Source organism: Passer domesticus, unplaced genomic scaffold (assembly GCF_036417665.1).
Source record: "Passer domesticus isolate bPasDom1 unplaced genomic scaffold, bPasDom1.hap1 HAP1_SCAFFOLD_44, whole genome shotgun sequence".
Classification (NCBI taxonomy): domain Eukaryota; kingdom Metazoa; phylum Chordata; class Aves; order Passeriformes; family Passeridae; genus Passer; species Passer domesticus.
In genome coordinates, this window is record NW_026990160.1 from 1896701 (window position 1) to 1922834 (window position 26134).

Consider the following 26134-nt stretch of genomic DNA (forward strand, 5'->3'; position numbering starts at 1 on the left):
CCTCAGTTGCCCGAGAACGCGGCCCTGGCTGGGTGTGCGCAGCCTGGGCTCGTACAGGCAGCTACACTGGGCCATTCGCCAAGTGAATTGTTCGCGGAGCATTGGTCTCTGCCAGCGAGTCCTTTGAATTCGCGGAGCATTGTGCCCCGCTGAGAATTCCTGAACATGCAGAGCATTGGCCTCTGCAAACAACATCCTGCACGTGCAGAGCATTGGCCTCTGCTAGGAGTCCTCAATTCGCGGAGCATTGGACTCTGCAGAGGATTCCTCAACGTGCAGAGCATTGGCCTCTGGAAAAGAGCGTGGATTTCCTTTGAAGGTAAAGATTGACTAAAGTTGAACTGTTTGGTTTTGTCTCATGTGCACTCTGAGAGAGAATGCCAAAGGGAAATACAGGATGGGATAATGCCAGTCTTCTGGTGCAGCAGTTCAGTGGCATGCACAGCTGAGTGGATGAACAATAGTTCGTCTACTGATTGTGCTTTTTTCTTGCAAAGAAAAGAAATGCAACATTTTCTAAATGTACTCATCTATACTTTTTTTTCCCTATAGTGATTGCTTAAACTGCTTCAAGGTGAATGAGTTCTGTTCAAGTTTCCGTGGGTTGTTATCATCTGGTTATTAAAATTATTAGGGAGAGGCCTCTGAATTGAGGTGCAAACGAGGCAATTTGCCAAAGTCAGTAGTCTGGATTTTATGGAACAGTAAATGTGAGGAAGAGAGAGAAAGGAATGGAAAAAGGCGGGGGGGGTGGGGTGAAGGGGGTGGAGATGGGGTTGGGAAGAGGGGGAAGAAAGAGAATGACAGAGACAGATTAAGTAAAAAATATCACCATTCCATGGATCCCATTGGCATACCATAAAATCCTCTTCTGATCTTCTCTGTGGTGAGGTATTGCAAAATGTAAGATTCCAATGGATGAATGCAGATTTGGGCAAGGTGGGACAGCCCAGGTACCTCCCTGGGGTGGGGCAAGTTTGACTGTCTATTGCTACTTTCAAATAATAGAAAAACGTTAGCACCAGTATATCCTTTGAGTCTGCCATGAATTGGGTTGTGGATTTTTGGATATGTTGTGCTACTTTGCATGTCCTGCAATCATCTGGTGCAAGGGCTCAGGAATGGCTCTGGGGGCACTGTGGGGGTCTTTGATGGGCTATGACACCCCCTGAGCTGCCCCTGATGGGAATGTCCCCTGGATGTGGCCTTCTGGGGGTGGCGGGTTTAGAGCTGAGCCAGTTTGTGGGAGGGAGGATGGGTGTCCACTGCCCCTTACCAGAGGTTGTGCCACAGACCCTAAATTTCCTCCTGCCCCTCTGTTGATGGGAGGTTTGTGTGCAAACCTGGCCTCAGCAGATGAGTCTGTGGCTATGACCTGCCCAGCCTGAAGGCAGACAGAGCTGATTTTCAGGACAGCTGCTGGCTTTGGCTTTGTTGTGGATCTATTTTTCTCCCTTGGCCTTGTTCACTTCTCTGGAGACCTGAGCTAATGGGACAATAGTGTCACCTTTATCTTGTCTCAAGTTCCCTTGTGGGGCTGAACTCCCAGTCCCAAGTTCCAGTCAGGAGGCATTTTCAGGGAAGGGTGGGCTTGGGTGCTCTCAGCTTCTTTCTACAGTTTTGTCACAGTGGGCAAAACGTCCTTTATAGCAATATTTAAGCCATGAGCCATAACATTGCAGTCTCTCCCAAGTCCAGTGAGGAGCAGCTGAGAGAGCAGGGGGTGTTTAGCCTAAAGAAGAGGAGGCCCACTCAAGCTGATTTTAAGTAATATTTAAGCTACAGCTGTGTCTGCTCTAAGCATTATTAATGTTCAGCTTTTTAGCTCCAGGTTTCAGCAAGATCCATTTTTGAATTGCACAAGGTGGCCATCTAGTCCAAATAAAGTCCAACTAGAGGCCTAACAATACTAGCTACTTATGCCGAGCAAGCACTTAGCTACTTTCAAATGATATAAAATGTTTAGCAGCATATATGCCTTGAGTGTGTCACGAATTGGGTTCTGGATTTTCAGAGTTCCATTGTTCTCCTTCCAGTTTTGCTGAGGCCTTGTTGCTCCTCTGTGACATCCTCCCTTCAAAATGGCTTCTGGATTCCCAAAAAAGACACCAACACCTCGTCTTTTGCTGAGGGAAAGACTGCAGCCTAACACTGTGAGTAGCCAGTGGGGCTGTGCTCAGGCTGGCAAGTGCCCTGGTGTCCCTGGTGTCCCTGCCCCTGTTGTCCAGCAGCGCTGGGAAGCTGCAGAGCCCCTGCCCAGCTCTTTGCTGCTGTTGGTGGGGCTGTCCTGGTGCAGTAGGGAACACTGTGTGATGTTTCAGGGACAGCCCAGCGCCTTGCCTGGCTGTGCCACGGGAGCCAAGTGAAAGCAATGTGCAGCTGAAGCCCTCAGCATGTGCTTCTGTGCCTGCCCTTTGCCACAGGAATTCCTTCTGTCAGGCTGGGCACTGCCCTGTGCTGCTGTGACCAACCTGCCCTTGGGCACCTGGGCATGTGGGGGGAGAGCTCAAACTCTGCCCAAAGCCTTGAGAGCCACGGCTGGTCCCAGCCAGAAGAGCTCCCAAAGCAGCTGTTCTCTCTCAGCTCCTGGGTGGGCACAGCTCCAGCCCTGCAGGCAGCACTGCAGTCAGGGCCACCAAGGTCCCTTGCTGTCTGGAGCTCACTTGGCTGAAGATGCCCCAGTGCTGAGGCTCTGGCAAGGAGATGCCTCTGTTTTCTTCTCTGGAGGGCTCTGTCAGCCCAGACAGAGGAAACAAATGCTCATTAACAGAGAGAGCTAAAACTTGGACACATTCCTGTGCACCTCCCTCTTGGTACAGCTTTTCTTTCTTGCTTCTCTTGGACTCAGCCAGCAGTGCTGTCTCCTGGCTGTGAGTTGTGAGTGTTGTGCAGGGATGGAGTTGGGGCAGTTCTGAGAGCTCCTCCCCACTCTCTGAAAAGGGCATTGCCTCAATCCAATGAAATGTAAGAGGAAACAAATGGCCAAAGAGCAGAAATCCCCAAACATGTCACATCAGATCACAGAGAGACTAATGAGCCACAGCCATGTGGTTGGAGTATTTGTATTGCACCCTGTATTATTAATTTATTCTTGCTATGCATTTCAGCAAGTAACTTCCAGGGCTTCCAGAACTATCCTAGTGGCTGTGATCACAAATTATTCGCCAGTGCCACTTGCTCAAGAAATGCCTTTCTGAACAAGCACATCTCTGAGCTTCTTGCTGATATGTTTTTTTTTTTTTTTTGGATTTGTTTTGCCTTTCAGCTGCTCTCCTCTAAGTTCCAGCAGGAGAAGTTTCCCAGCACGAAGAAGGAGGCCAGCACTGGGGGGAGGATTCTGCCCAGAATTGGCCCATGGGTAGGCCTGAGCAAGACTGGTCCAAAGGTAGCCTTTTCCTGCTCTTTTCCTTTCTGCTTGATGGCAAGTTTGAAGAGGGTGTGTGCTTGTGACAGGCTTGCCTCCAGCAAAACTCCTCAGTGTCCAGGTGCTGTTGTCATTGCAAGCTGCTGGCAGTGGTGGACTGGGAGTCCTGATGTGCACTGAGGCAACACAAATAACCTCTGCTGCAGCTGCTGGGCTGTGCTGGAGTGTGGCTGCCATTGCTAAAACAATGGGGGAAGGCTGGGGACACAAAGGCACAGCATTGCCATGTGCCATTCTCCTGCTGAAGGAGCCACCTCTTGCTTTGCTGTGGTCACCATCAAACGCTTGGGGTCACAGGATTCCCTCCACAGTGGCAGCGTTGGCCTTGGAAGGCCCAGGACCTGCAGGAATTCCTTCAGATTTAACAAAACCAATTGCATTCCTGCTTTGGGTTGGAACAATGTGTTGGACCCTGACGGGGTGTTAGATTTTGCAGGCTGCCAGATGTGCAGGGGACTCGGCCTGGGCAGAGGGGTGTGGATGTGCTTTCTGTGCTCAGTGCCTGCTTAGAGGTGTGTTTCAAGCTGCTTTTGTGACAGAACTGGCTCAGTAGAAAGCACAGTCCAAAAGGGTAGGTGACCAAGGTGGGCTGTTGTTATGAATGAGGTCCTATATGTCTAATTTAATAAACCACAAAATTAGAATTTAGCAGCAATTTAAATTGAGCAGCAATTTTATATAAAATTATGCAATCAAATGTAATCAAATAGATACAAAATAATTTGGCAGTGGTTAGGATAAAGCACAAGCAAAACTGATTGGGGTACAATCAGGGTATGGGGGGGTTTCTCACCCTGCCTCCCGTACAAAAGACGAAAGAAACCAAACACAACTTCTATACTGTATGCTAATACATGTTCATCAACAATTTTTTGTAAATCTCCTCCTATTTTCAATTCTTGAAATCTATGTCACTGTACTGCACAGTGCATGCTCAGCTTGTTTCCAAGGGGTCTTTTGGCTTTTCACTGGTTGCTTCCGACGAAGGCTTCTCCTCATCCTCACTGTCCTTTGAACAACCCCACAGGCTGCACATGCGTCCCAGGTCTTGTGTTATAGAAGCCAGCATTATATTCCAAAAATAAGCTATATTATTTCATAAACACCTAGAATCATCCTAATTTTGTCCATTTCAAGGCCAATTCTTTAATTATCCCGAGGCCTATTCCGTTTTGGGATTTTACTTATCTCACACTACATCCTGTCTCCTATTTTCTCATGAGCATCTGAAAACATTTGTTTTGTGACACTAATTACATATCCTTTTCCTCTATGACTTTTTAACATATATTTTCTAAAATATCGATATAGTTCCAATTGTTAGCACGAATCCCATTCATTTATCACACTGCTGAGCAGTGAATTGGCAGCAAGAGACATTGAACACACTGGTTAAGGATTGCCTTGGAGAGGGGCGTTGGGAACACCTCAGGGAAGGGCACAAGTGGGGGACAGTGTGCTGCAGGCACTCCCTTCAGCAGGCTGTGTCTGCCCTGGAGTCACACAGGAGAGCTGCTGGTGTCTCTGCAGTGACAGCAGTGTGGCTGCAGAAGGGGAGAATTTTCTCCAAGTAATGTCTCTGCTCCAGAAGCACTTGCTGCTGTTGTGTCATTCCAGACATGCCTCTACAATGGTATCAAGTAAGGTAGCAATAATGACAAGAAAGCACCTATTTAAAGCTCATGGAAAAAGGAGATACCAACTCTACTTTTACCCAAGTTGCTGAGAAAATAACTGAACCTTATCCTCATTCAGCATTCACTTCATTTGTCTTTTTCCTAACTTCTGTGTTACTTTATTTTTGCCTTTACCTCTGTTAGAAATGCACTCACTTTTAAATACAATGAAAGGGGACAAAATCATTGAAGCAAAAGGAAACTGTTTATTAGTAAGGACTCAGCTGAGCTGGGCGTGTCTCCCTCCTCCTGGAGATGAACAAACACACCCTCTGAGAAAATGGCAATCTTTCTATCCCCTTTATACCCGGTGAGGGCTGTTCTGTCCCCTTTCCCTTTGGATGGGTACTTGGGAACTTCCATTCCCTCCAAACGCCAGTTTTTCTGTCCCCTCCCCTCTCACCCTGCTTCCTTTTGGTCAGGTCTTCAACCCTGTTCCTCTCACAGCAACACCCAAGAAACCAACCTGAACAAATCCAAACCCCAAACAACACAGAGAATCAACAACTTTCATTCCTTAACTTGATAACCTTTTGGCTTCAGCCAAATATCACCTCATCTCTCACACCTCCTCTGCTACTGGTGCCTAAGTTCTAGATCAAAAAAGGTATTTGCAGTTGTGTGGGCCTCGGTTTCCCTGTGTCAGAGTGAAGGACATCGCAAAATCGTTTCCCATGGAATCTGATGTGAATGTATGGGTTTTACTTACTCCATGAGTGCTCAGGCAGTGCCCCAGAGCTCTGTGACCGCATGGGCACAGGGCTGTGCTTAAGGTAAGTGCTGCCTGGCATTGTGGAGAATGAAAGCTGGAGAAATACATGTCAAAAGAGCAGCTTGGCTGGAGCCAGCTCTGTGTGGCCAGCAGCTCTCCATCAGCTCCGAGCAGAGGTGGGTGAGCCACTGTTTGCCCAGTGTGGGCTGGGCAGATGTGCTCCCCCCAGAGTCTGCACTTCACTGGGGTCAGTGTAAGATTGTCCTTCATGAGCCTTCCTCCCAGCAGCTGAAGCTGTCCCTGCTCTCTCTCGCCTCTCCAGCTGCCGTCAGCTCCCCCAAAGCAGAACTTGTTGCAGATTTCCCCACCAGAGGTGACATTTCAGAACTTCAACACTCATGATGTCTCTGAAATGACAGTGTCTCTCATGAATGTGGACAAGGTAAGTGCTGGGATATGGAGCTTTATCAGTTTCTCTGGGTCGGGATTGAAGGCACTCGAGATGGTAGTTCACGTTCAGACTCGGGTGTTTATTATTTCTTATCAGTAAAACAGTCTCACAACCATGAGTTCGGCAGCTTGTCATTAGCAAGGCACGAAATGGCTAACAATCTCTTGTTACAAAGTCTTTTAAGACTAAGCTATCCAATTCAGAAAGGACACCTGGATTATTTTCCCTTTTAAGCCAATAACTGATCCCTGGAAGCATGCAATGCGGACTTTTCTGCCCAATTACACAATGCCACCCAAACCCATGAAGAAGAAGGAAGAAGAAGCATGAAGAAGAAATTCAGGATGACACTCTGTGCCCTCCATCTTGCTTCTATCCACAGAAATCCCAAAACCTAAATTTCTCAGCGAGTGATACACCTACACTACTCTCTATAATCTATTTCACGCTTTTGTGGATTCTAGCCTATATTGACATCTAGGAAAGTTTCTCCATGAATGAGGGTCAAAGTCAGTGCTCCCCCGGGGGTCAGGACAGCCCAGAGCAGACAGAGAAATATTCCCAGTGCCCTGGCCTAGGTTTCTACAGAGCTTTAACGCTGTGCTGGAAGAGGAGAGAGCTGTAATTCCCGAAGTGTACAGCAAAGCAGGGTATGTGCTGCAGCATGTCCAGAAGAAAATGTCTCAGCACCTTTGTTCTGCAAGATGGTGGAAACCTTCCTGTGCTGGGAATTCTCCCCTGACTTTGGCCATGTGTTGACGGTATCTGTCCCAAAGGAGGTGCCTTCTCTTGAAAGCTCTGGATTGGTGGGAGTGTTGAGGCCTGTACAGTTCTTATCTGCTCTCGTGCTTTGCCTTGAGTGTTTACCACCTCCTGTGTCTCCTTGGTTAATCTTGGCTCCTCTGCCTCTCTCAGCCTGTTGGGCTCCCTTTGTGCAGCTCACAGTCAAAGCTCAGGGGCTGAGTCTTGTGCACTTTATGCTGGAATAACTTTTCATTAATGGCATTGGCACTGCAGGAGGTGTGTTCTGAAGCAGCCCTGGAATCAGAGTGACGTAGCAGAAGCAGAGGGAGCCCTTTAGGTGCCACTTGAGGCTCCTGCTAAGCTTCATCCAGCTCTGCTCAGCTTTTCCAAAAACAACACTGTGCTCTGCTTTCCCTTTGGAGAACCACAGCACGTCCAAAGCCATGTGCTCCTGGAGGTTTTCACCTTCACTTGTAGAAATTGTGGTTGTTTTGCAGTTTGCCAAGAGAGCTTTAAGGGGAAAAGTTGAAAAATGTCAGCAGTTGTGTTCCACTGTAAAGAGGAAAACGGAGACCATTGGAATTTCAGTCGGGAAACATTTTCTAAAAAGAGGCTTGTGCCAAGAGTGGGCTGATGAGAAGAGACAGGAGGGAGTCAAAGTCATCTGGTTTAGACTTGTTGAGAGCATTTTGGTGCTCATTGGTTGATGATATCAGTGTGCTAGAAAATGCTTGTTTGCTGTGTCTGTGTATCCCAGAGGGCAGAACCTGGCATGATGGCTGCAGGCAGGAATGCCCAGCAGCCCAGCTTGCCTGCACAGGCAGCAAGAATCCCTGGAGAGCCAAAATTGTCTTTCAGTATTGCAACCACACTGCTGGTCCTGTTTCTCCAGGCAGAAAATGCCTTTGAAGCCCATAGTGATAGGCACAGCCTGTCTGTGTTTCTGTCACTTTTAGCAAGCTGCTTGCTCTCATGGTTCTGTGATTCTTCCTTGCTGCTTTACTGCCCATTTAAATTCTCTTTGCCATCTCCTTGTTTTAGGGGTTGTCCTGCTGTGTTCCTACTTTGGCTTTTCAGCTTTGCTTTTATTCCCAGTAAGGCCACAGTGTTTGGTCTCCTTTCTTGCTGGTCTGCCTGCATGACTGTATCCCCAGAACATCCCTACCCAAACCTGATGTACTAGAAGAGAATTTCTTCCTTCCCCCAGGACAATGTGCTGGTTTGCTTTCAGGGAGCACATTCCCCCTCTGGAACACGACTGCATGGCTGTGTGCTGGCAGGAGCCAGCAGGTTTTTTGGCCTTGTTGAATGTGCAGATGACATGGTTCAGGTGCTCTGTCTCCATCCTGCTGCTGCTGACCTGCTCGGCCCTTCCTTCCCACCAGGCACCGCCCTACTGGGCCTGGTCAGAATGCTGGAGCCAGACAGAAGGAATTTGAGTTCACCCTCATGAATTGTGTGCCTGTACATGCACAGCTGAAAGTGCTTTGGAAAAGGAGTCAAGGAGGGATGACACCAGGGCATGGACAGGTCTCCTCTCATCCTGTTTCCACAAGTGACAAAATCATTGTTTCATGTCTTTTCTGCAGTTTCCTCATGTGGTGAAGGTCTCCATGGAGAGATCACCTTACTTCCAGGTCATGGGCTCCAACGATGCCTACCGTCTCCTGGTGCCGGCCGTGTCTGTCCCTGTGCGCATCCGCTTCAGCCCCGGCGAGAACAAGGTGAGCCTGGAGGAGCCAAAACACAGAATGCTCTCCAAAGCCACTGTTTTCCCTGCACTCTGGGTGCAGCCCATTCCATGCTGGGAGCTTGGCTCCAGGCTGTGGGCAGGCAGCCTGCAGCCAGTCCCAGCTTGGCACGGGCTGCCAGGCACTGCAGCCAGGCCTGACAGGCTCTGCTTCCCCTCCCTGCACATCCCTGAGCATTGCCAAGGGAAGATGCCCAGGGAGCAGGATGAAAATGACAGAGGGCTGTTGATAGATGTTTGGCCATCTCTAGGTACAGTGGAAGGGGTTTCATGATGATGGAAAACACTGGAGGAACAAAGAGGTCAGAGAGCTTTCCTCCTTCCTGCCTGGCAACAGCTTCCCTGCCTCCCCCTGGGCTGGAGCAAGGACGGTGCTTTTTCCCAGCCTCTGTTCTGCAGCCTTGCAGCTGTGCTGTGCCAGAGCACAAGTGAGCATGGTGCAGCTGCAGGGCCAGGGCAGAGGATGTGCTGTGCCCGTGAGCCCGGCCTGGCACAGGCACCCTGGGCTCTGGGTGCCCTTGGTCAGCAGGAGGTTGCTGAGCTGCAGGGACTTGGACAGCTGCCTGCAGGAGCTGGTGTAGGGCAGGTGCAAGCTGCAGGCAGAGCTGTGAGCCCAGAGCCCGTGGCAGTGACGCTGCTGTGCCTCTGTCTTCATGCCTGTGCCTGTGCTTGCTCTGTCAGCTGGCACCCATTCCGTGCCAAAGGTGCTTTTGCCTGGAGGTTTGAACAGCAGTGCTGAGGCCCTGACAAGTCTGATCTCAGTGCTGGGATCTGGGGGGTCAGTGTTGTGATCTGGGGGCTTGTTCATCCAGAAGGGTTGAGGACATGGCATGGAAGGGAGGAAGCCTTGCAGGGAAGCCAAGAGAGGCTCTTTCCAGCAGCATCCTGCTGCCTCTTAGCACTGTTCTCCTCCTGACTTGGTTGGAGAGGCAAAATTGGAGGGGAGTTCTGAGGCAGCTGATGTTTCTATACCAAGCCAGAGGTGCAGGATCTCTTTGGGTGCAGCTGTTTTCTCATCTTTTTTTTGCTGCTTCGAGTCAGTTGAACACTTTGTCCTATTCTCAACAGTGGGAATATAGAAAGCTAAAGAGGAATGTCCTGTGTTCCCTAGCTCCATGTTCCTTAGAAGGGACTTAGGAATTCTTTAACATCATTAAAATTTAGAGTAAAAATGATGGTGGCCTAGGGCAGTTCTCTGGATGACCAAGTGACAGAAGAGCTTAATGCCACTGAGATAGGTTTTGCAAAGTGCGCTAGTGCCTCTAAAATGTGACATATCAGTAGAGCTTAGTGTTCATTTAGGGTGGGATAGGTAAATTGATGCCCTTGAAGGGTAGTAGGAAATGGTTTTTCTTCTGCCATGGGGACGGCACTAAATGCCCTGTGCTGAGGCAGTTTCTTTTCCTGCAGGATTATTCCCACCAGCTGCTCTGTGTCACTGAAAGGGAAAGGATAGTGGTGCCAGTTCAGGCCATTGCTGCCCGAGCTATCCTGGACTTCCCTGACCAGCTGGACTTCTCCACATGTCCAGTGAAGTGCAGCACCCAGAAGACTCTGCTGCTCCACAACACCGGGAACCTGGAAGCTCGTTTCCAGCTGAGCACCCAGAGGTGAGGATCTGTCCTTGTGCAAAACACCTTTGGGTGATAACAGGGCTGGGAAAGAGCAACAAAAGGAGCCTGAGCATCCCTGCAGCCCTGGCTGGAAGGGAGCAGGATGGATGGCATCTGCTCTCGCTTTCGGTCTTCAGAGCAGGATGCAGCCTTTGAGCTTTCTCTGTCCCAGCTTTCCTGGAGGCTGCTGCAACATGTTGGCAGCTGGCTTGCACCCTGCTGAGCACAAGCAGCTCCTGAAATGCTTTCTCAGCACTGTCAGCCAAACAGAGCCATTCTCTGGGAGGCCACAGGCACGTGGCTTTGCAGGGGTCCCTGCATCAGATGCCCAACATGAGCTGTGCTGCAGGCAGCCAGTGCAGTCCTGTTCCTGAAGCTGATCTGCTTTCCCTTGTCAGCTGAGGGCATCAGTCACCTCTTGTGTTCCATGATGAACCTTTGAAAGCCAGTTTAAACTTTCAAACAGATGATTTAAATCTCTGAATAAGGTTGTGCCCCCTTTTCATTGAGATTTCTTTTTGAATACTCTGAAGTTCCTGTGTTTCTGCTGTTTTTTTTCATTTTGGTTTAAGTGTTTGCCAAAAGATCATGAATTCTTCCTTGGGAACTTTCATGAAGGTCGAGCTCCTCTAATGCCTATCAATATACCACATGCCCATGGGTACTTGCAGAGGTGTGTAGGAAATATGAGACATTTAGTGAATATTTGAAAAGCAATTGGGCTGATTTAGAAGAGAAAACTATAGAATAACTTTTGGAGGGGAGCTCTGGCAATCATCTGAGCAGACACACTGCTCAAAGCAAGAGCAGTGTCTGGGGATTGCCAGGGGCCATTGGGAGATCTGGACCTGCCTTTAGATGCTATGCAAGGAAACAAACATACAAAGGGCCCTAGTTAAAAAGCAGAAGAAAACAACCTATTCAAACCCTCTCCATACCTTATCTTTTCTGCCTGTCAGTAGTGCGGTAGTGCCTGTCAGGGTGCAGTAGTGATTCATTGAAAGGGTAGATCTAACAGGATGAGAACTATCTTAAGGAACAGCTCATTCATAGATAAAAGGCCAAAAATTTAGCTTGCCAGCCCCATCTATTGGCACTGGTGTTTTCATTTGGTTATTACAATGTCAGGGATGTCTCCTTCACAGCTCTTCTATCTGTGGGCTCAGGGAACAGCTTAGTGATGTTGGCTGAAATTCAGAGGAGTTAAGTTCAGCTGTAGAGCTTGTGTCCTTGGGTCTTGGGGAGCCAGGTCTGTGTGAGAGATGACTGCTCCAGCAGGAACAGAGGAGTCTGGTGGGTACAGCCCGGGCTGGGATGTAGGAGATGCAGGGGCTGATTTGCACTTGGTTTTTCAGTCCTGAAAACTGAGTCCTGAACTTGGCTGGATCCTCTTCTCCTGATAATTTGAAAGGAAGAAGATCCCTTCTTTCTCAGGCAAGCCCTGAAGTCTCCCCCAGGAGTGTTATTGCCATCCTGCCATCTGAGGGCAGGAGCATGTAACATGGGGCAGCAGTGGGAATGGAATGGAATGGAATGGAATGGAATGGAATGGAATGGAATGGAATGGAATGGAATGGAATGGAATGGGATGGAATGGAATGGAATGGAATGGGATGGGATGGAATGGAATGGAATGGGATGGGATGGAATGGAATGGAATGGGATGGAATGGGATGGAATGGGATGGAATGGGATGGAATGGAATGGAATGGAATGGAATGGAATGGAATGGAATGGAATGGAATGGAATGTAGTGCTGAAGTGTGGCCAGGGATTCCCTTAACTGGCAGCTTCTCTGTTCCAGTGAAATTTTTGGCAGAAGAATAAGAACAAAATTCTGTGCCTTGCCCAGAGCAGGCACTGATCCCCGAGCCCCAGCAGAGAGCTGCAGCAGCCCTGGCATCAGCCCTGGAGCACATGCAGGAGCTCTGGGGCTGCTGGGGCCTTGTCTTTCCTCCCCTCTCTCCAAAGCCTCACATCCAGCACATAAGCACTGCTGTCCTAAGGCTTCTCCCTCAGCCAGCAGGGATGTTCTCACCAGTGGTAATGGGAACTGGTCAGGCCCATCATTGCAGCAATAGGTCCTTCATGAGCTGAACCTGAAGCAAGTTCATCACTGCTGACATGAACAAAGTTCAGCTGGGCAGATGTTCTCTTTATTTTTGTGTGTGATGCATTCATCACCAAAGTCCCCAGAAGACACTTGGAAGTGACAGATTGAGCAGCAGCAAAGCACCAAGGCCAGGAACTTTTGTTTCCTCAGTGGGGCTGTACAAAAGCACAAAGGCCAGCAGCTGCTGGGCAGAAGCACATTTCCCCTGAGCTCTCCCTGAGCATCAAAGCAGAGAGTCTTGTGTTTGTCAGGCAAGAGCTGTTCACCTGGTGACCAATCCTGATTGCTGCTGTTAAATCCAAAGTGCACCAACACATCTGCATAATTATTTCCAACACATTGCACAGAGTTTCTCTGCTGGGCCAAGCAAACAGTTACCAGCATGGGTGACAACCCACAGTCCCAGACTGCATTGCTGGTAAATACACAGAAACCTCCTGTTCTGCTTCCTTGATGTGCTCCTGTTCATGGTGCTTCATTGAGCTGGGATTGGATCCTTCAGAGTGTAAATGGCATCCTCCTTTTGGGTTTCCATGTCACTGTATTACTCTAATGTGCATTTGCACTCTTTCAGAGTTTTGACTGCTCCCTTTCTTAGCGTACCTTTCATTTAAGTACTGCTAAAATGTGCCCTTTTTAGGCTCAATCAGGATCTTTTCAAGGTAAAACACACCAAAGAACCACACTGCAAATTCAACAGTTATTATTCCTTGGTCTGTAAAAAAGGATTAATACAACATCACTTTCCAACATCACACATATAGTATTCATTTTAATATTTGCAAAAAGCCAATAATATAATAGGCATTTTTCACAGTGCTGGTAACATGGAGCTGCAACCCAACTCTGTCTCCCCTTCCCAGGGAAGTCCTGCTCCATAATCTTTATCTGCCTCCCCCAGCAGCTCAGTGGGAGGAAAAGCCACTTGAAGTGGCTGGTGGATTGTCCCTCAGTTTTGGCAGAGGCTTTGAGCCAGGAGGTTCCCTTGAGGGGTTCTGGCTTTGGAAACCTCTCGCGAGCCTGCAGGTGTGGAGTAAAACTACGTGCTGTGCCAGTGAACAGCAAGTTATCCTGTGATCCCTCTGAGACCCCCAGGGCTTGGGGTCAGCCCTTGCTGGGGAGCGGCTGCTTGTGAGAAATAGCCACTCACTTTTCCTAAGTTTAGAAAGGTTGATTAAACCTTATCAAAAATACAACAGAAGACTGGATAGAGAAGATGTTACAGCTCTGGGAGCAAAGGATTTGCCCCACTGTGTGCTCACCCACACAATGGAGGTTTTGCCTTTTAACCCTTTAGCCTCTCCCAAAATTCTGACCATCGACCCCTTCTTCGCTGTCCCGTGGTGGAGTTCACTTCCTCCAATCTTGATTGGAGGTCAGATGTCACCATGGTGACAAGCTGACCCTCCCAAATACCCCAACCCCGGCTGTCCCTTGATAGCAACTCAGGGGGTAAAAAACCCTTTTCTTAACCTATAGACATGATATTGGTCTGTTAATGGTGAGAGTCAGTCGTGGCATTGCTCATCTGTCACACTGCTGCTCCTCCCCAGGTGCTTTGCTCTCCTGCACTCGCACTTCTCTCTGCAAATCTGTGGCTTATTGAACGACCTGCTGGCTTTGTCTCTCCTCTGGCTGCAGGCAGAGTCTTTTTGGGCAGTCACAGAGAGAGCTGTGGCTGGAAAAATTAATGGAGGAGAAAGAAACAGGGAAGGAGAAGGGCTCTTGTGAAGATCGTGCTGCCCTCCTGAGAGCCTCGGGGGAGATGGCAAAGGTGCACCAGGACCCCATGTTCTCTGATGACGTTTCTGTCATTGAGCCAATGGTAAGTGATAGCTGAGAACCTCATTTTCCTCCTCTTCCTCCTCCTCCTCCTCCTCCCCCTCTTCCTCCTCCCACCCACTGCAACCCTGGCTGTGGTCACTTGGCAGATCCTCAGCTGGCCCCACATGCTGGGAGGGAGGGCATTGAGTTTCTGGTGCAGCTGCAGAGCTCACCTAAAAATGCTAAAATGCTCAAAGCATTTCTGGCCTGGAGGCTCAAGGCAGGGCTGGGAGCCTGACAAAGCCGAGCTCTGCTGCCAGGGCTGGAGCTCAGGGCACTCCGTGCGTGTCCTTGCAGTGTCACAGGGAGCAGTTCTTGTAGGCAGGGGCTGCCCCCACACGTGGGGCTCAGCAGAGGCTGTTGCAGCACTGCCAGCTCACACACTGACCTGAAGCTGGCAATGGCTGGCTGGGAAAAGGAGGCCAAACTCAGCCCAAGGTTAATCCCAGAAATGCCAATGGCCTCCTGTAACCACGCCTTGCACTATTTCTGAGTCTGCCTTCCAGTGTCATCTGTGAGCCTGGACACAAGGCTGGAAGGTTTCACTGGGCCTTTTGAGTTCTCCTGCACACAGGGACAGAAAACCTTTTCCTTTTCTGTTTCTGCAAGCCAACTGCCACGTGCTGCCATCAGCCAGAGCCCTGATTCTGAGCACTGGCATTGTGAGAGATGATGAATGCCTGGTGTGTGCACAGTGCAAAATCCCTTCTCCCCTTGGAGTAAAGCCCAGAATAATCCCAACCTCTGCTTTCTTTCAAAACAGGTTAAACTAATATTTTTATTTCTGGGGGAGGGGATCATGATCTCTCCTTGTGAAGAGCCACCAGTGCACATTGGCAGTTACATCCCACTGCAGCTGACAGCAGCATGATGTGAGCAAGAGCTTGTGTCAGAGCAGTAGGAAATTGTGGAGAGTGGGACCTGACCAGCATTGAGAGCTTCCAGCACTGTGTTGAGCTGCCTTTGGAGGGTTTCCTTGGGCTCCTTGTGTTGTTCACTCATCACTGATGCTCTAAACAAAGGCTGACAGGACTATGGTTGAAAACAAGAAATGTGAAGTTTGAAGAGAAATGTTTTGCTGTTTCTGTTGTAGGAGGGAGAAATCGAGCTGGATGGTTTGGCCAAAATCAAGATGACTTTCAAACCCCTGGAAGCAGTGGAGTATCAAAGTGTGGCTTGTTGCAGCATCTCAGGTGCAGCTCCTTTGCCCTGCTTCTCTCCCCCTCAGTGCAGCCATGGTGCAAGCCTGAGCCCACTGGGCTGCCCTGGCAGTGCTGGGAAGAGTCCCTGGCCAGCAGGGCAGTGCTGGCACATCCCCAGTGGCCCTGCAGCTCCCAGGGAGTGTCCCGTGCAAGGCCAGGGCTCAGAGTGCTGTGTCTGGGTTCCTGATCCCAGCACAGCCCAGGCAGTGCAGGGAGAGGTTTTCATGCCATGCCTTTGCTGGCATTTCCTCAAAGGCCAGAGAGCTGCAGAGCAGAGCAGCTTTAGTGAACAAGCACTAAGCCCCTGCAGGCCCCTGGCCTCCAGGATGGCTCCACTGGACATGGATCCATCATCAGGTGGCAGGAGCTGGGTTAGAAATGTGCTCCCTGAGCCTGGATCAGCTCCCACTGGCCAGACAGCACCAGAGCAGAGGGGGCTGAGCCCCACTGAGCCCAGGCTGTTGGTAGAAGGAGCAGCCTTGGCCAGCAGCTGCTTCTCTCCCTGTGTGGGAGCTGTCACCTTGCAGCTCTCAGTCTGTGGAAACAGAGCCCAGTGCTGAGGGTCAGAAGGTGAGGACTTGGGCAACAAAGTCCTGTGCTGCTGGGCCAGGTAGTTTGGTAATTGCCAGGCTCTGGATGAGCTTTGTGCCTTCCCTGAATGGATTTCCAAGCTCCTCTAGGTGCAGGGGAAGGAAAGCACAGAATCCTAGGATGTTAAGGATGGGGTGGACCTTAAAGATCATCTAGTGCCAAGGCCCCTGCCATGGGCAGGGACACCTCCCCCTAGAGCAGGTAGCTGCAAGCCCCATCCAGCCTGGCTTTGAACACTTGCAGGGCTGGGACCTGCACAACTTCCCTGGGGAACCTGCTCCAGTGTCTCACCACCCTCACAGGAAAAAATATCATCCCAAATATCTAACCTAAATTTCCTTTCCTTCAATTTCTACGCATTACTGCTTGGTCTGCCACTCCAGGACCCCAGAGACGTTTGAAACTCAGCAAACTGGTGGCTCCCATTGGAAACCAGCCCGAGAAATGGGTTAGAAATTAGAAATCAGCCCCAAGGCTGAGGGAAGAGAAGGGTCCATATCTTGTCCTGCAGCATCAGGAGCTGGTGGCATCCAGCTCAAAGTCAGGGACTAGCACTGAGGCAGCCTGGAAAAGACAGTGTGACAGAGGGAATGCTTGTACTGAAATGGACATCTCTCCCCAGGCCGTGAGAGCAGGCTGCCCCTGCAGCTCAGAGGGGAAGGCCAAGGACCCTTGGTTGAGCTCAGCTCTGACACTCTGGAGCTTGGGGACATTTTTGTCAACACCCCCCATGTCTGTGAGGTGAGCAGCAGGGCTGGGGATGGATGCTGATGGCTCCTGAGGCAGCAGCAAGCCTGGTGGAGCTGTGGAATTCCTGCCAAGCTGGGCAGTTGTGAGCAGGGAATATTTGATGTGCTGGTCCAGTCTGGGGGGTCAGAAAGGTGTGTCTGTTGTTCATGAAGCCCCAGCCCCTGCTTTTGGGCAGCCTTCCCTAGGGATCAGCTGGGAGGCTTCCTGCAAAACAAGGCCTTGGCAGGTGAAACCAGCACTGGGTGCAAAAGCTGCATGTCCAGAGGCTTTTGTGGCAGTGCCAGACACAAGGCACCTTTGGACTGGGCTCTGCAGAAGCAGCTGGAACCAACTGGCTGCCTTTGAGCTTCAGTCCACTGCCAACAGCTTCCAGTCAAGGGTCTCCTGCTCATTCCTGGAAGTCCCAGGAAAGCCTTGGGAGTTCTGTCCCTTGCTGACCAGTGCCACACTTCAGCCTTGGTGCATCTCTGGCTCTGGAAAGAGAAAAGTGTTCCTGGGAATAAAGCAAAGGATTTTTCTACCTATTTTCTACCCCTAAATAGTGCCAAGCTTGCAAAAAAAAAAAAGAGAGAGCATCTGAAAGAGGTAAAAAATGAGGCACTACATCATGGCAGACACTTTCAAAAGCTTGACTGTAGAAGAGAAATACACCACGAGTTTTCTCACCAAAAGATGGTGCTGTCTGTACATTTTGCTGCTGATGCCTCATTATCAATGTCTTGTTTTCATGGTGTGGGAAAAGGTGAATGAGGTGATGGTGCTGTTGGAGCTGTGCTGGCTGGGGCAGCAGCAGCTCAGTGCTGATTCACCAGGCAGCTGCAATCACCCCACGTTGCTCTCAGGGCCAGGTCTCCATGAGCTGGGTGATGCTGCCCAGAGGTGCAGTGCTCTGTGTCCATGGGATAACCCCAGGGTGAGTGCAGGTCTGTGCAGCTGCCACTGCTTTGCATGCAAACCCAAAGGCAGAACTTGTCCTCTTGTATCTTTTGACTTCTGCCATTCAGCAGCACAAAGCATCTTCTGCCTTTTCTGGCTGTTCATTGCATCCTTAGACAATAGCTCCCAAGAAGGGAAGATTCCACATGGATTTCCACTTTGCTTTCTTGCTGCTGCAGGTGAACCTGATCAACCAAGGAGCTCTTGATGCTCCCTTCAGATACATCCCTTCAGCCACAAAGGTGGGCTTGGGCTTCAAGCTGGCACCCCAGGAGGGCATCATTGCAGCAGGTGGGAGCCAGACTCTCCAGATCTCCTTCAGTGCCACCGTGTTGGGGAGGTTTGAGGAAGAATTGCGGTTCAGTGTGGATGGATCTCCTACGCCTGCCATCCTGACCATCAGGTAAGGACCCTGGGAGCTTGGTGGGCACATCTGGAGCTGTCTCTGGGACATGCCCCAGCTACCCCCTGTTGGGGTGGAGCAGAGAAAAAAGGTGTTTGCTGAGGTCTTCATCTCTGCTCTGATGCTGGCACTGCTTTAGTGGGAGGATGCCTCCTGCCCTGTGTGGTACCTGGAGCTGGAATGACTCCTCCCTGCAGGGATCTCCCTCTGCCCTGGGCCATGGCAGGCAGTGGGATGGATCAGCTTTGGGCAGCAGCTGCTCTGGGATGTCCCAGCTGAAGAGCCAGCAAGGCCCCAGGGCTTTGGAGATGGGCCAGCCTGGGGCATTCTGCAGCAGCAGCAGTGCTTTTAAAAACTTCTGTCAATAATCCATGCCAGATGGGCAGCAGCAGCCTCACCTCCCCTCTCATGGCCATGCTGTGGGAACAAGCTGTGCTCCCTGCTGCTGTGCCCTGAGGGCTCTGGTGCCTCCTGTGCACAGCCAGGCAAGGGCTGATGTGGGAGTCAGGGAACTGTGCAGCAGGAACTGTGCCAAGGACTTGGGCACCATCCCCTGGGCTGGTGCCATGGCAAGAGATCATCCTGGCCCAGCACAAGGGACAAGGGGTGATGATAGGGGAGGCAGAGCTCAGTGCTCAGCACCACAGCAGCACGAGGCCCTGTCCCTGCCAGCCTGAGCCATGTGCTGCTAGGATAATGCAGTGGGAGCAGGAGAGCTGATGCTGGCTGCTCTGCAGCTTTGGAGCTAGGCTGCTGCTCTTGGGAGGCACTGGGGCAAGGCAGTGAAGAAATGAAAGCAATCTGCACTGGATTATAGCAGTAAGATAAGGGAGATGGATGAAAAAGAACAAGGAAGTTATTACTTAGCAAGGGAAAAGTGGTGAGTAAGTCTGCCCCTAGTGGAGAAAGAATGATGCTGGCTTTGTTCTTGGAGGAAAAGTGTTGCTTTTTTATTTTGGAGATCAAGAGGGAACCTTTCACCATCCAATAAGTGATTCTCCTCTGTCCCTCCCCTAAACTGGTGATGGGATGTTTGTGCATCAGCAGCTTTCTCCTTGAGCAAGGGCAGGTGTCTCTTGTTGAGATGTGTGGAGCAGAGCCAGGGGCAGTGCTGTGAATCCAACAGAAGGCACAGGTCACTGGGCCTTGATTTTTAACCACAAGGCAGAGTGGGCATGGATTGGCATCAGCCATGAAATCAACTGGTGAGTGTTGTGCAGCTTCAAGTGCTGCTTTCAGTGGGTGTTGGTGACTTTTGCAGTGTGTCTGCTGAGTTCAAGGACAGGTGAGGTGCTGTGCTAGATTCAGGACCCCCTTGTTTGGTTGTTGAAGCTGTTGCTCTTGGCTGTGCCAGCTGCTGCACTGCTGACAAGCTGGTCCTTTCCTCTAGGATTCATCTGTGCCCTGTGTAGAAGTGTTGCTGCTCTTTTCAGAGGATGTTTGGGGCTGCCCTGGGTTCATGGCTCACAACTGTGTCTGTAATGATGGTGTGGGTCAAACTCTGCTGAGAAAGCTCCTCCATGGGAACAGCAGTTCCAGCTAAGAAGTAGCAAAGCAGGGAACCTGTGGCTGGCAGGGCTGGTTACAGAAGTTTGTGGGGACACCTTGATGTCCATCCCATTGCAGATGGGGAAACTGAGGCCCGGAGCCATGTCTGGCTGTGTGTTCAGGGTCCTTCATGGGACCAGCAGCATCCCGGGGGCTTTTCCTGCCTGCCCTGTGCCCAGAGCCCATCAGTGGCTGCTGGCTGCTGGCCACTTGGCTTTAGCTGCCTCCTGTGCCCAGGGGCACTGTGCTGAGCACATGGTGTGTGCTGGTTTGAAAGGCACGGTGCCCTGACACCAGGTTGGTGCCCCCGAGCCACGCCAGCCGGAGCTTTGCAATTCCTTGAACCAAGGCATTTCCTGCTCTGTCCTCACTATGCAGGGGCAGCGTCACTGGACCCAGTTTGCACTTCGACCTCCCTGAGCTCGACTTCGGGGACATCTCCTTTGGTGAGTGCTGCCTGGGCTGGGACACAGCGGGAGGGATCTGTGTCTTCCAAGGGAAAAGCATCCCTCCCTCCTGCTCTGCCACAGCAGCCTCTTCAGGGTGGGAACTGCAGGGCTGCTGGTGCTGCAGGGAGCATTTGGCCATTGTCAGATCAAACAGAAGCAAGGCACAGAAAGTCAGTATTTTCTGGTGTCTCTGTCCTGCTTGAAAAGACAGATGTCTGCCAAGAAAGGTGGGGATCTTCCTGGAATGGAAAGATGAGCCCCTCCCTCCAAATGATGATACCTTTGAAATTACAGGGCTCAAACGATGGGGAAAGGAATAACAGTTCTTTCCCAGACTATATCAGGAGAGCCCAGAGAACAGGAGCAGATCTTTGCCAGCTCCCAAGTCCCGTTTTTGCCCTTTGGTGCAGTGAGGATCCCAGCAGGAGGAGCTGTGGTCTCTGGCAGGGCAGTGATCCCCTGCCAGCCGGCAGCGGCAGGGAAGGAGGGAAGGAGGGAAATGCTCCTTTTGCAGAGGGACAGAGGGCAGGGGGATGTGGGCAGTGGCTCAGAGCAGCAGGCAGCAGCGGGGAAGGCAGGCAGGGTGGGTGCCAGGCTGAGCTGCAGCCAGGGCAGTGCCGGGGCCAAGCACACAACCTCCCGCAGCAGCACGCGGCCGAGCTCCCATCCCCGAGCGGGAGGAAGGGAAGCTCCGCTCCCTGCCCAGCCTCAGCTCCCACTGCACAGCGCCCACGGCATCACGCCACAGCTGCCAAAAACCCCCAAGGGAAAAGCCCACCCCCAGGGCCAAAACCCCCAAACCCCCTATCCCCCTTCCCAGACCAAGGGGAGCATTCACTACCAAGCCTGAACCCAGAACAAGGAAGGTCATGAACTTTTTAAGGAAACTACTTGCCTTTCCTGAGCTGCTTCTTCCCCACCCTGCATCACCATGGAGGCACTTGTCAAGTTGCCTTTTTGAAGAAATGAAACAAGTAAGGCAAGAGATGGAACTATGGTTCTGAACCAGGAGATTGATCCTGCTGGATCTGCTTTCATTCCTAAGGTCTCTTCAGCTGAAGGCAGCTGTTGTGTCTTTGCTTCTTTGGAACTGTTGACTGTTGTCTGCATGCCGTGAGCTCAGTCTCATTGGAGGTTTTGCCATCTGTGTTTGTCCTTGTTGTGCCTCTCTTGCCTCCCTGCTGGAGTCACTGCTGGAGCTGGCAGTTCTCACTGGGATGGGCACAGAGAAGCTCTGGGCTGCAGCTGCAGTTGTTTTTTCTCCCCATCTGTGTTCCAGTGCCTCTTGGTGAGCAGGCCTGGGGAGAAGTCTCCTCCCCACAGAGCTGGCCAGCCCAGCCAGATGTCCACTGCAGAGCAGCTTGTGGCTGCTCTCCGGGCTCTGCAGGACATCCCCACCATGAGTGGCTGCATCTCTGGCTTTCCAGCATGGAAAGCAAATCCCAGAGCTCCAGTGGGGTAAAGCCTTGCAGGCAGCAACCCCAGTGAGCAGCATGGGTGTGATGTCCCCGTTTGTTGGGTGAGGTGGGACCTGGTTCCTCATTGCCAATCTCCAAGCAAGGCTTGGGTGTGCCCCCAGTTGAGTGGGCTCTGAGCTGTCTCGTGCTCAGTCTGTTTGGCCCAAACCAAGAGATGCCTTAAGGATCCTGCAGAGAGAAGCTGCATTGGGCTGCTTTGCCTCACGTTCTAGTTCCTGATTCCATCCTCACTTTCTTTTGCTGTAGCTTCTTCTCAACGCTGACTCACTGTTTATCTATCTTGAAAAGGGTGGGAGTGTTGGCAGGCTTAACAGGGAATTTGACAGCTTGAATTCTCAGAGGAAATGCTCGGTCTGGGTGCACACTCATCACTGGGAGATCACTGGTGCTGGTTTGGGGCAGGTGAGACAGCTCCTCCCCATCACCAAGAGAGAAGCTTGCAGTGTTCAGCAGGGCTAGGAGTGGGCATTTTCAAGGCTGCAGTCTGCAATGTGTGTCAAAGGGAACTGAGTGACGATTCATTCCTCATGCAGCTTCTGGCTGAGCTGTAGTTCAGATAATCCAGAGCTGAACTCCAATGCCACTTTCATCGTGCCAGGCCATTCCCAGCAGGAGTCATGCCACAGTGGGAGCCTCAATGGATGTTGGTGTCCTTTCCTAGGCTTTCCCTACACCCAGCGCTGCCGGCTCACTAACAGCTCCCCGGTGCCCGTGACGTTCCAGCTCCGCATGTCGTTCGATGGCACGCAGCCGGCCGTGGACAGCGTGGATCAGATCCGCTGCCACAGTGACCCAGCCTGGAGGAAGGGCATTCACTTGTATGTGGAGCCCCGGGAGTTTACAATCACTCCCAGCCGAGGGACCATCCTGCCCCAAGGACACCAGGACATCCAGGTACGGGCAGAGTCCAGCCAGAGACGCTTCAGCACCAGGGCTGCAGCTGCACTGCAGTGTGGGAGGGCTTTAGCTCTGCTGCAGCTTTGAGCATGGTGTGAGTGAGAGATCTGCACTGCTCTGAGGCCTCTGCCAGCTGCCTTACTCGGGATGTTCCTCAAGGAGCACTGTTTTCTTTCCAAAATCATATGCTGAGGTCACATACCATATGGTCAAGGCCAGAAGTCACTCTTGGGTTCTTGAGAGCCATTTATTTGATTGCAAGTGGGCAGAGCAAAGATGAGGGCAAAAGGTGGCTGTTAGAGAGATGTCATTGTAGAAAGCAGTTAGCTTTTCTTCTTGGCCTCATTTCCCCTCTCCTGGGGAGCAGAAGGATTTGTGTTCACTGCAGGAATCTCCAGTGGGGACAAAAAACTCTGCAGCCATGAACTGCCCAGCACCTGCTGGGCCACACTTTGCCCTCAGCTTCCTGCTGTAAAGCTGAACTCGTTGTGTTCAAGTCAGATTTCTTCTGCATTGATGTCATTGTAGTCAGATGAGAAATTGGCCCCTTAATTTGAATACAGTGGTTCATAGAGCTTTAGTCTAATGTTTTAATGTAGCTGAGCTATGCCCTGATAGCAAGGTGTGTTTAACAAATCTGCTATTGCCAGAAGGCTTTTGTTCCTTTGAGACTGTGCTCTACACATGGAGCAGCAGCAGAATCAAGACAAAATCTTCCCTCAAGGACTGGATCACACGTGGATAATGAGCTTTTGTAAGGAAGAATTTCCTGTTCTTCTCTTCCACCAGGTGACCCTGTGTTCCAACTCGGTGATGGAGTTCTATAGGAAGATGCTGGTGGATCTGGAGGGTTTTGGCAAGGGAGTGGCATCACTGGTCATCACAGCCAGGTACCAGCCCTTGCCTGGCCTCCCCCAGCCCCTGCCTTGCCCAGGCTTTGCTGGCTGCAGCTGCCAAGGAGAAGTGCTGGTTCATGAGCTCATGTTGTGCCAACTGGGCATGAGAAGAGCAGAGCTTGGACAGCAGCCTGTGGTGAAAAGCAGCCCTGCTCCCAGCCCAGCAGGGTCCCGGGCCCTTTTCTGAAGGCACCAGGAATGAGATCATTTCTTGGCCTGGCTTTTGGTGCTTGAGGTGGAACAAATTTCCCCAGGGCCTCCTCTCCTTCTTGCTGCAAGAGGTGGAGTTGTGCTGGGTGCGAGCACCGTGCATTGGTTTGGGACACAGCAAGCAGCCTGCTGAGAGCCAGGCTCTGGTTCTGTTCATGAGGGCACGTGGCAGGGGGGAAGTGGCTGCCAGCAAGAGTGCTGAGGGCAAGGTCTCAGGAGGGGAAAGCAGCCCTTGGTGTGGCAGCTCAGCTCTAGATTTTCTCCTTCCCTCTGCTTCCCATTGTGAGCTTGAATGTTCTCAGGGTTGAGAGCAAAAGTGGTTGTTGCTGCAGCAGAATTCCATCCTGCTGTGCTGCTGTGGGTGTCAGTGGGATGCCAGGAGGGATGCAGTTCCCTGGGGCTGTTCCCTCTCCCAGGCAGAGCCATCCAGGCAGTGCCTGGGCTGGCATTTTGTCAAGCAGGTGGGGCTGGGGACAGCCAGTGCCTGGAGCTGTGGAGGGAAGGAGCCAGGGAGCTGTAGGGCCTGGGAGGGGCTGATCAGCCACTCTGGAGGGCAGCTGGTGTCTCGTGCCCTCCAAGGCTGGGGCAAGCAGCTGAGTTCCCAGGCAGGGCAACAGCACCATGGCAGAGAAGGGAGTCATTTTTCCTGGGCACTGGAGTTGTGTGCTCCTTGAGCATTAGTGAGCTCTGTTCCTTGTTGGGAAGGCTCCCCTAGAGCTCATGGATCACTGGGAGTGTTACAGGAGTCCTTGCAAGGCTTCCTGGGGAAAGGAGGGGCTGAGGCAGCTGTGGGACAAAGTGCTCTGCCTGGGGCACTTGGCAGCCTCTGGGTGCTGCCTCTCAGGGTTTGCCCCTCCTTGACAAGACCTGTTGGAGTGGGAAGACGTAGAAGGCAATTGATCACTGCAGGGCTGTTATGCTCTGTTTTACAATCTTTGGGGGTAAATGTTCTCCATTCTCTCAGTATCTCTGATTCCCCTGGGCTCATCTCTTTGGCCAGATGTCTCGTTCCAAAGCTGCAAGTGTCCCCCCATGTGCTGCAATATGATGAGTGCCTCCTGAAGGTGCCATATGAGAAGAAGTTCCTGATTAGGAATCCCAGCCACCTGCCTGGCTGCTACGGGCTTATTGAACAGGTTTGGCATCCCATCCACCTCCCCCTCTCAAATATTATTGAGCAGCTGATTAGGGGAAAAAAAGGATTTGGACATGACCTTGCTGGTTTCTATTCAGTCTTAAAGATCTGCTGAGAACAGGATCCTACCCGAATGTAAACTTGAGGATGCAGTTTAACCTGCTGAGGGAACAGTTGATGTTCCAGTCTTCAGGATGTTTTCTTGTGGGAGATCTTAGAGGGTTGTGAAAGCTGCTGCATCCACAGACACCAGTGCCTGTGCTGGCAGCCTCCTTGCAGGATGCCCTGGGAATGCTAAGCCTACAATTCTTGCATCTTGTTTGTGCCTTTTACCTTTGTCCTGGGCATTTTTAAACACGTGTGTCAGTTGCTGTTGCGGTGGATGTTAGGGAGTGTAAAGTTTCTTCAGAGGTGCCTCTGAAGCTGCATTTCATTGTGTCTCTTGCAGAAACGCAAGGAGGACTCTGCTGTGCTCTACTCCAGCCCCAGGCCCTGTGGGATTGTCCAGCCTCACAGCACTGCAGAGATCCCAGTGCTGGTGGAAGTGCAGGCGCTGGGCACGCATCGCACCAATGTTCTCATCGGCGTGTTCGGGGATGAGAGAAACCCACTGGTGAGTGCAGGGGAGATGTGTGCCTCTGTGCAGCTGCTCCTGGCAGGCTGCAAAAGGCACAGGGATTCTGCCGGGGAAAACAGGCACGGGCTGCTGTGGAGAAGGCCAGGAGGGATGGGTGGCACAAACAGCTCGTGCCTCACGGGTGGTAATCTCAGTGTCTGGCACAGAATGTCGTTGGTCTGAGCTGGAATCCAGGGCCACTTCAGTGCATTACTCTTGAAAATGCTGTTAATTTGGAAACATCTGTTTGGAAATGGCATCTCTCTGAGCACAAAAGGGGATGTCAGAAGACTTCTGGGAACCTTGAGCTTTCTGTCAACGAAAGGAAAGCTGGCATTTGAAGAGTGGTTGCAAGGATTGAAACTTACATTAAAACATAAGGAAATGACAATGCCAAATTCCCTGAATGGCACCAAACATCTGAACCTGGGCCATTGTGGCACTGCATGTAAATCAGTGAAGAGGAAGGACAGGCAAGGCAGGCTGTGCCAGGGAGCCTGAGGTTTGACAGAACAGTTGCTTTCAACTCTCAGACTGCTTACCTTAAAGAGGAGGGTTTCTCCCCACCAGAGGAACCAGTTGTTTAACTGCCAGCCTGGTCTGAACTAGAGATTTCTTGCGAAGCTTTTACCTTTGGGGCAATAATTTGTAGTTTGAAAGATTCTCTTACCTTGATCCTTTTAAATTTGAAGGTGAACATGTAATTATCTTTTTCT

At 51.2% G+C, this 26134-nt stretch overlaps 1 protein-coding gene across 1 annotated transcript; it reads left to right on the forward strand.

Moving 5' to 3' along the window:
• Positions 1-24: 24 nt before the first annotated feature.
• Positions 25-26027, forward strand: LOC135292705 (hydrocephalus-inducing protein-like). The gene is made up of 16 exons (XM_064406810.1): positions 25-319; positions 2037-2153; positions 3266-3385; positions 6135-6254; positions 8597-8731; positions 10168-10367; positions 14125-14308; positions 15401-15500; positions 16723-16841; positions 17966-18189; positions 20116-20183; positions 22326-22558; positions 23351-23451; positions 24668-24803; positions 25251-25415; positions 25968-26027. Exons 2-16 carry the CDS (start codon positions 2082-2084, stop codon positions 26025-26027), a joined length of 2037 nt encoding a protein of 678 aa, XP_064262880.1. The 5' UTR covers positions 25-319; positions 2037-2081.
• Positions 26028-26134: the final 107 nt, after the last annotated feature.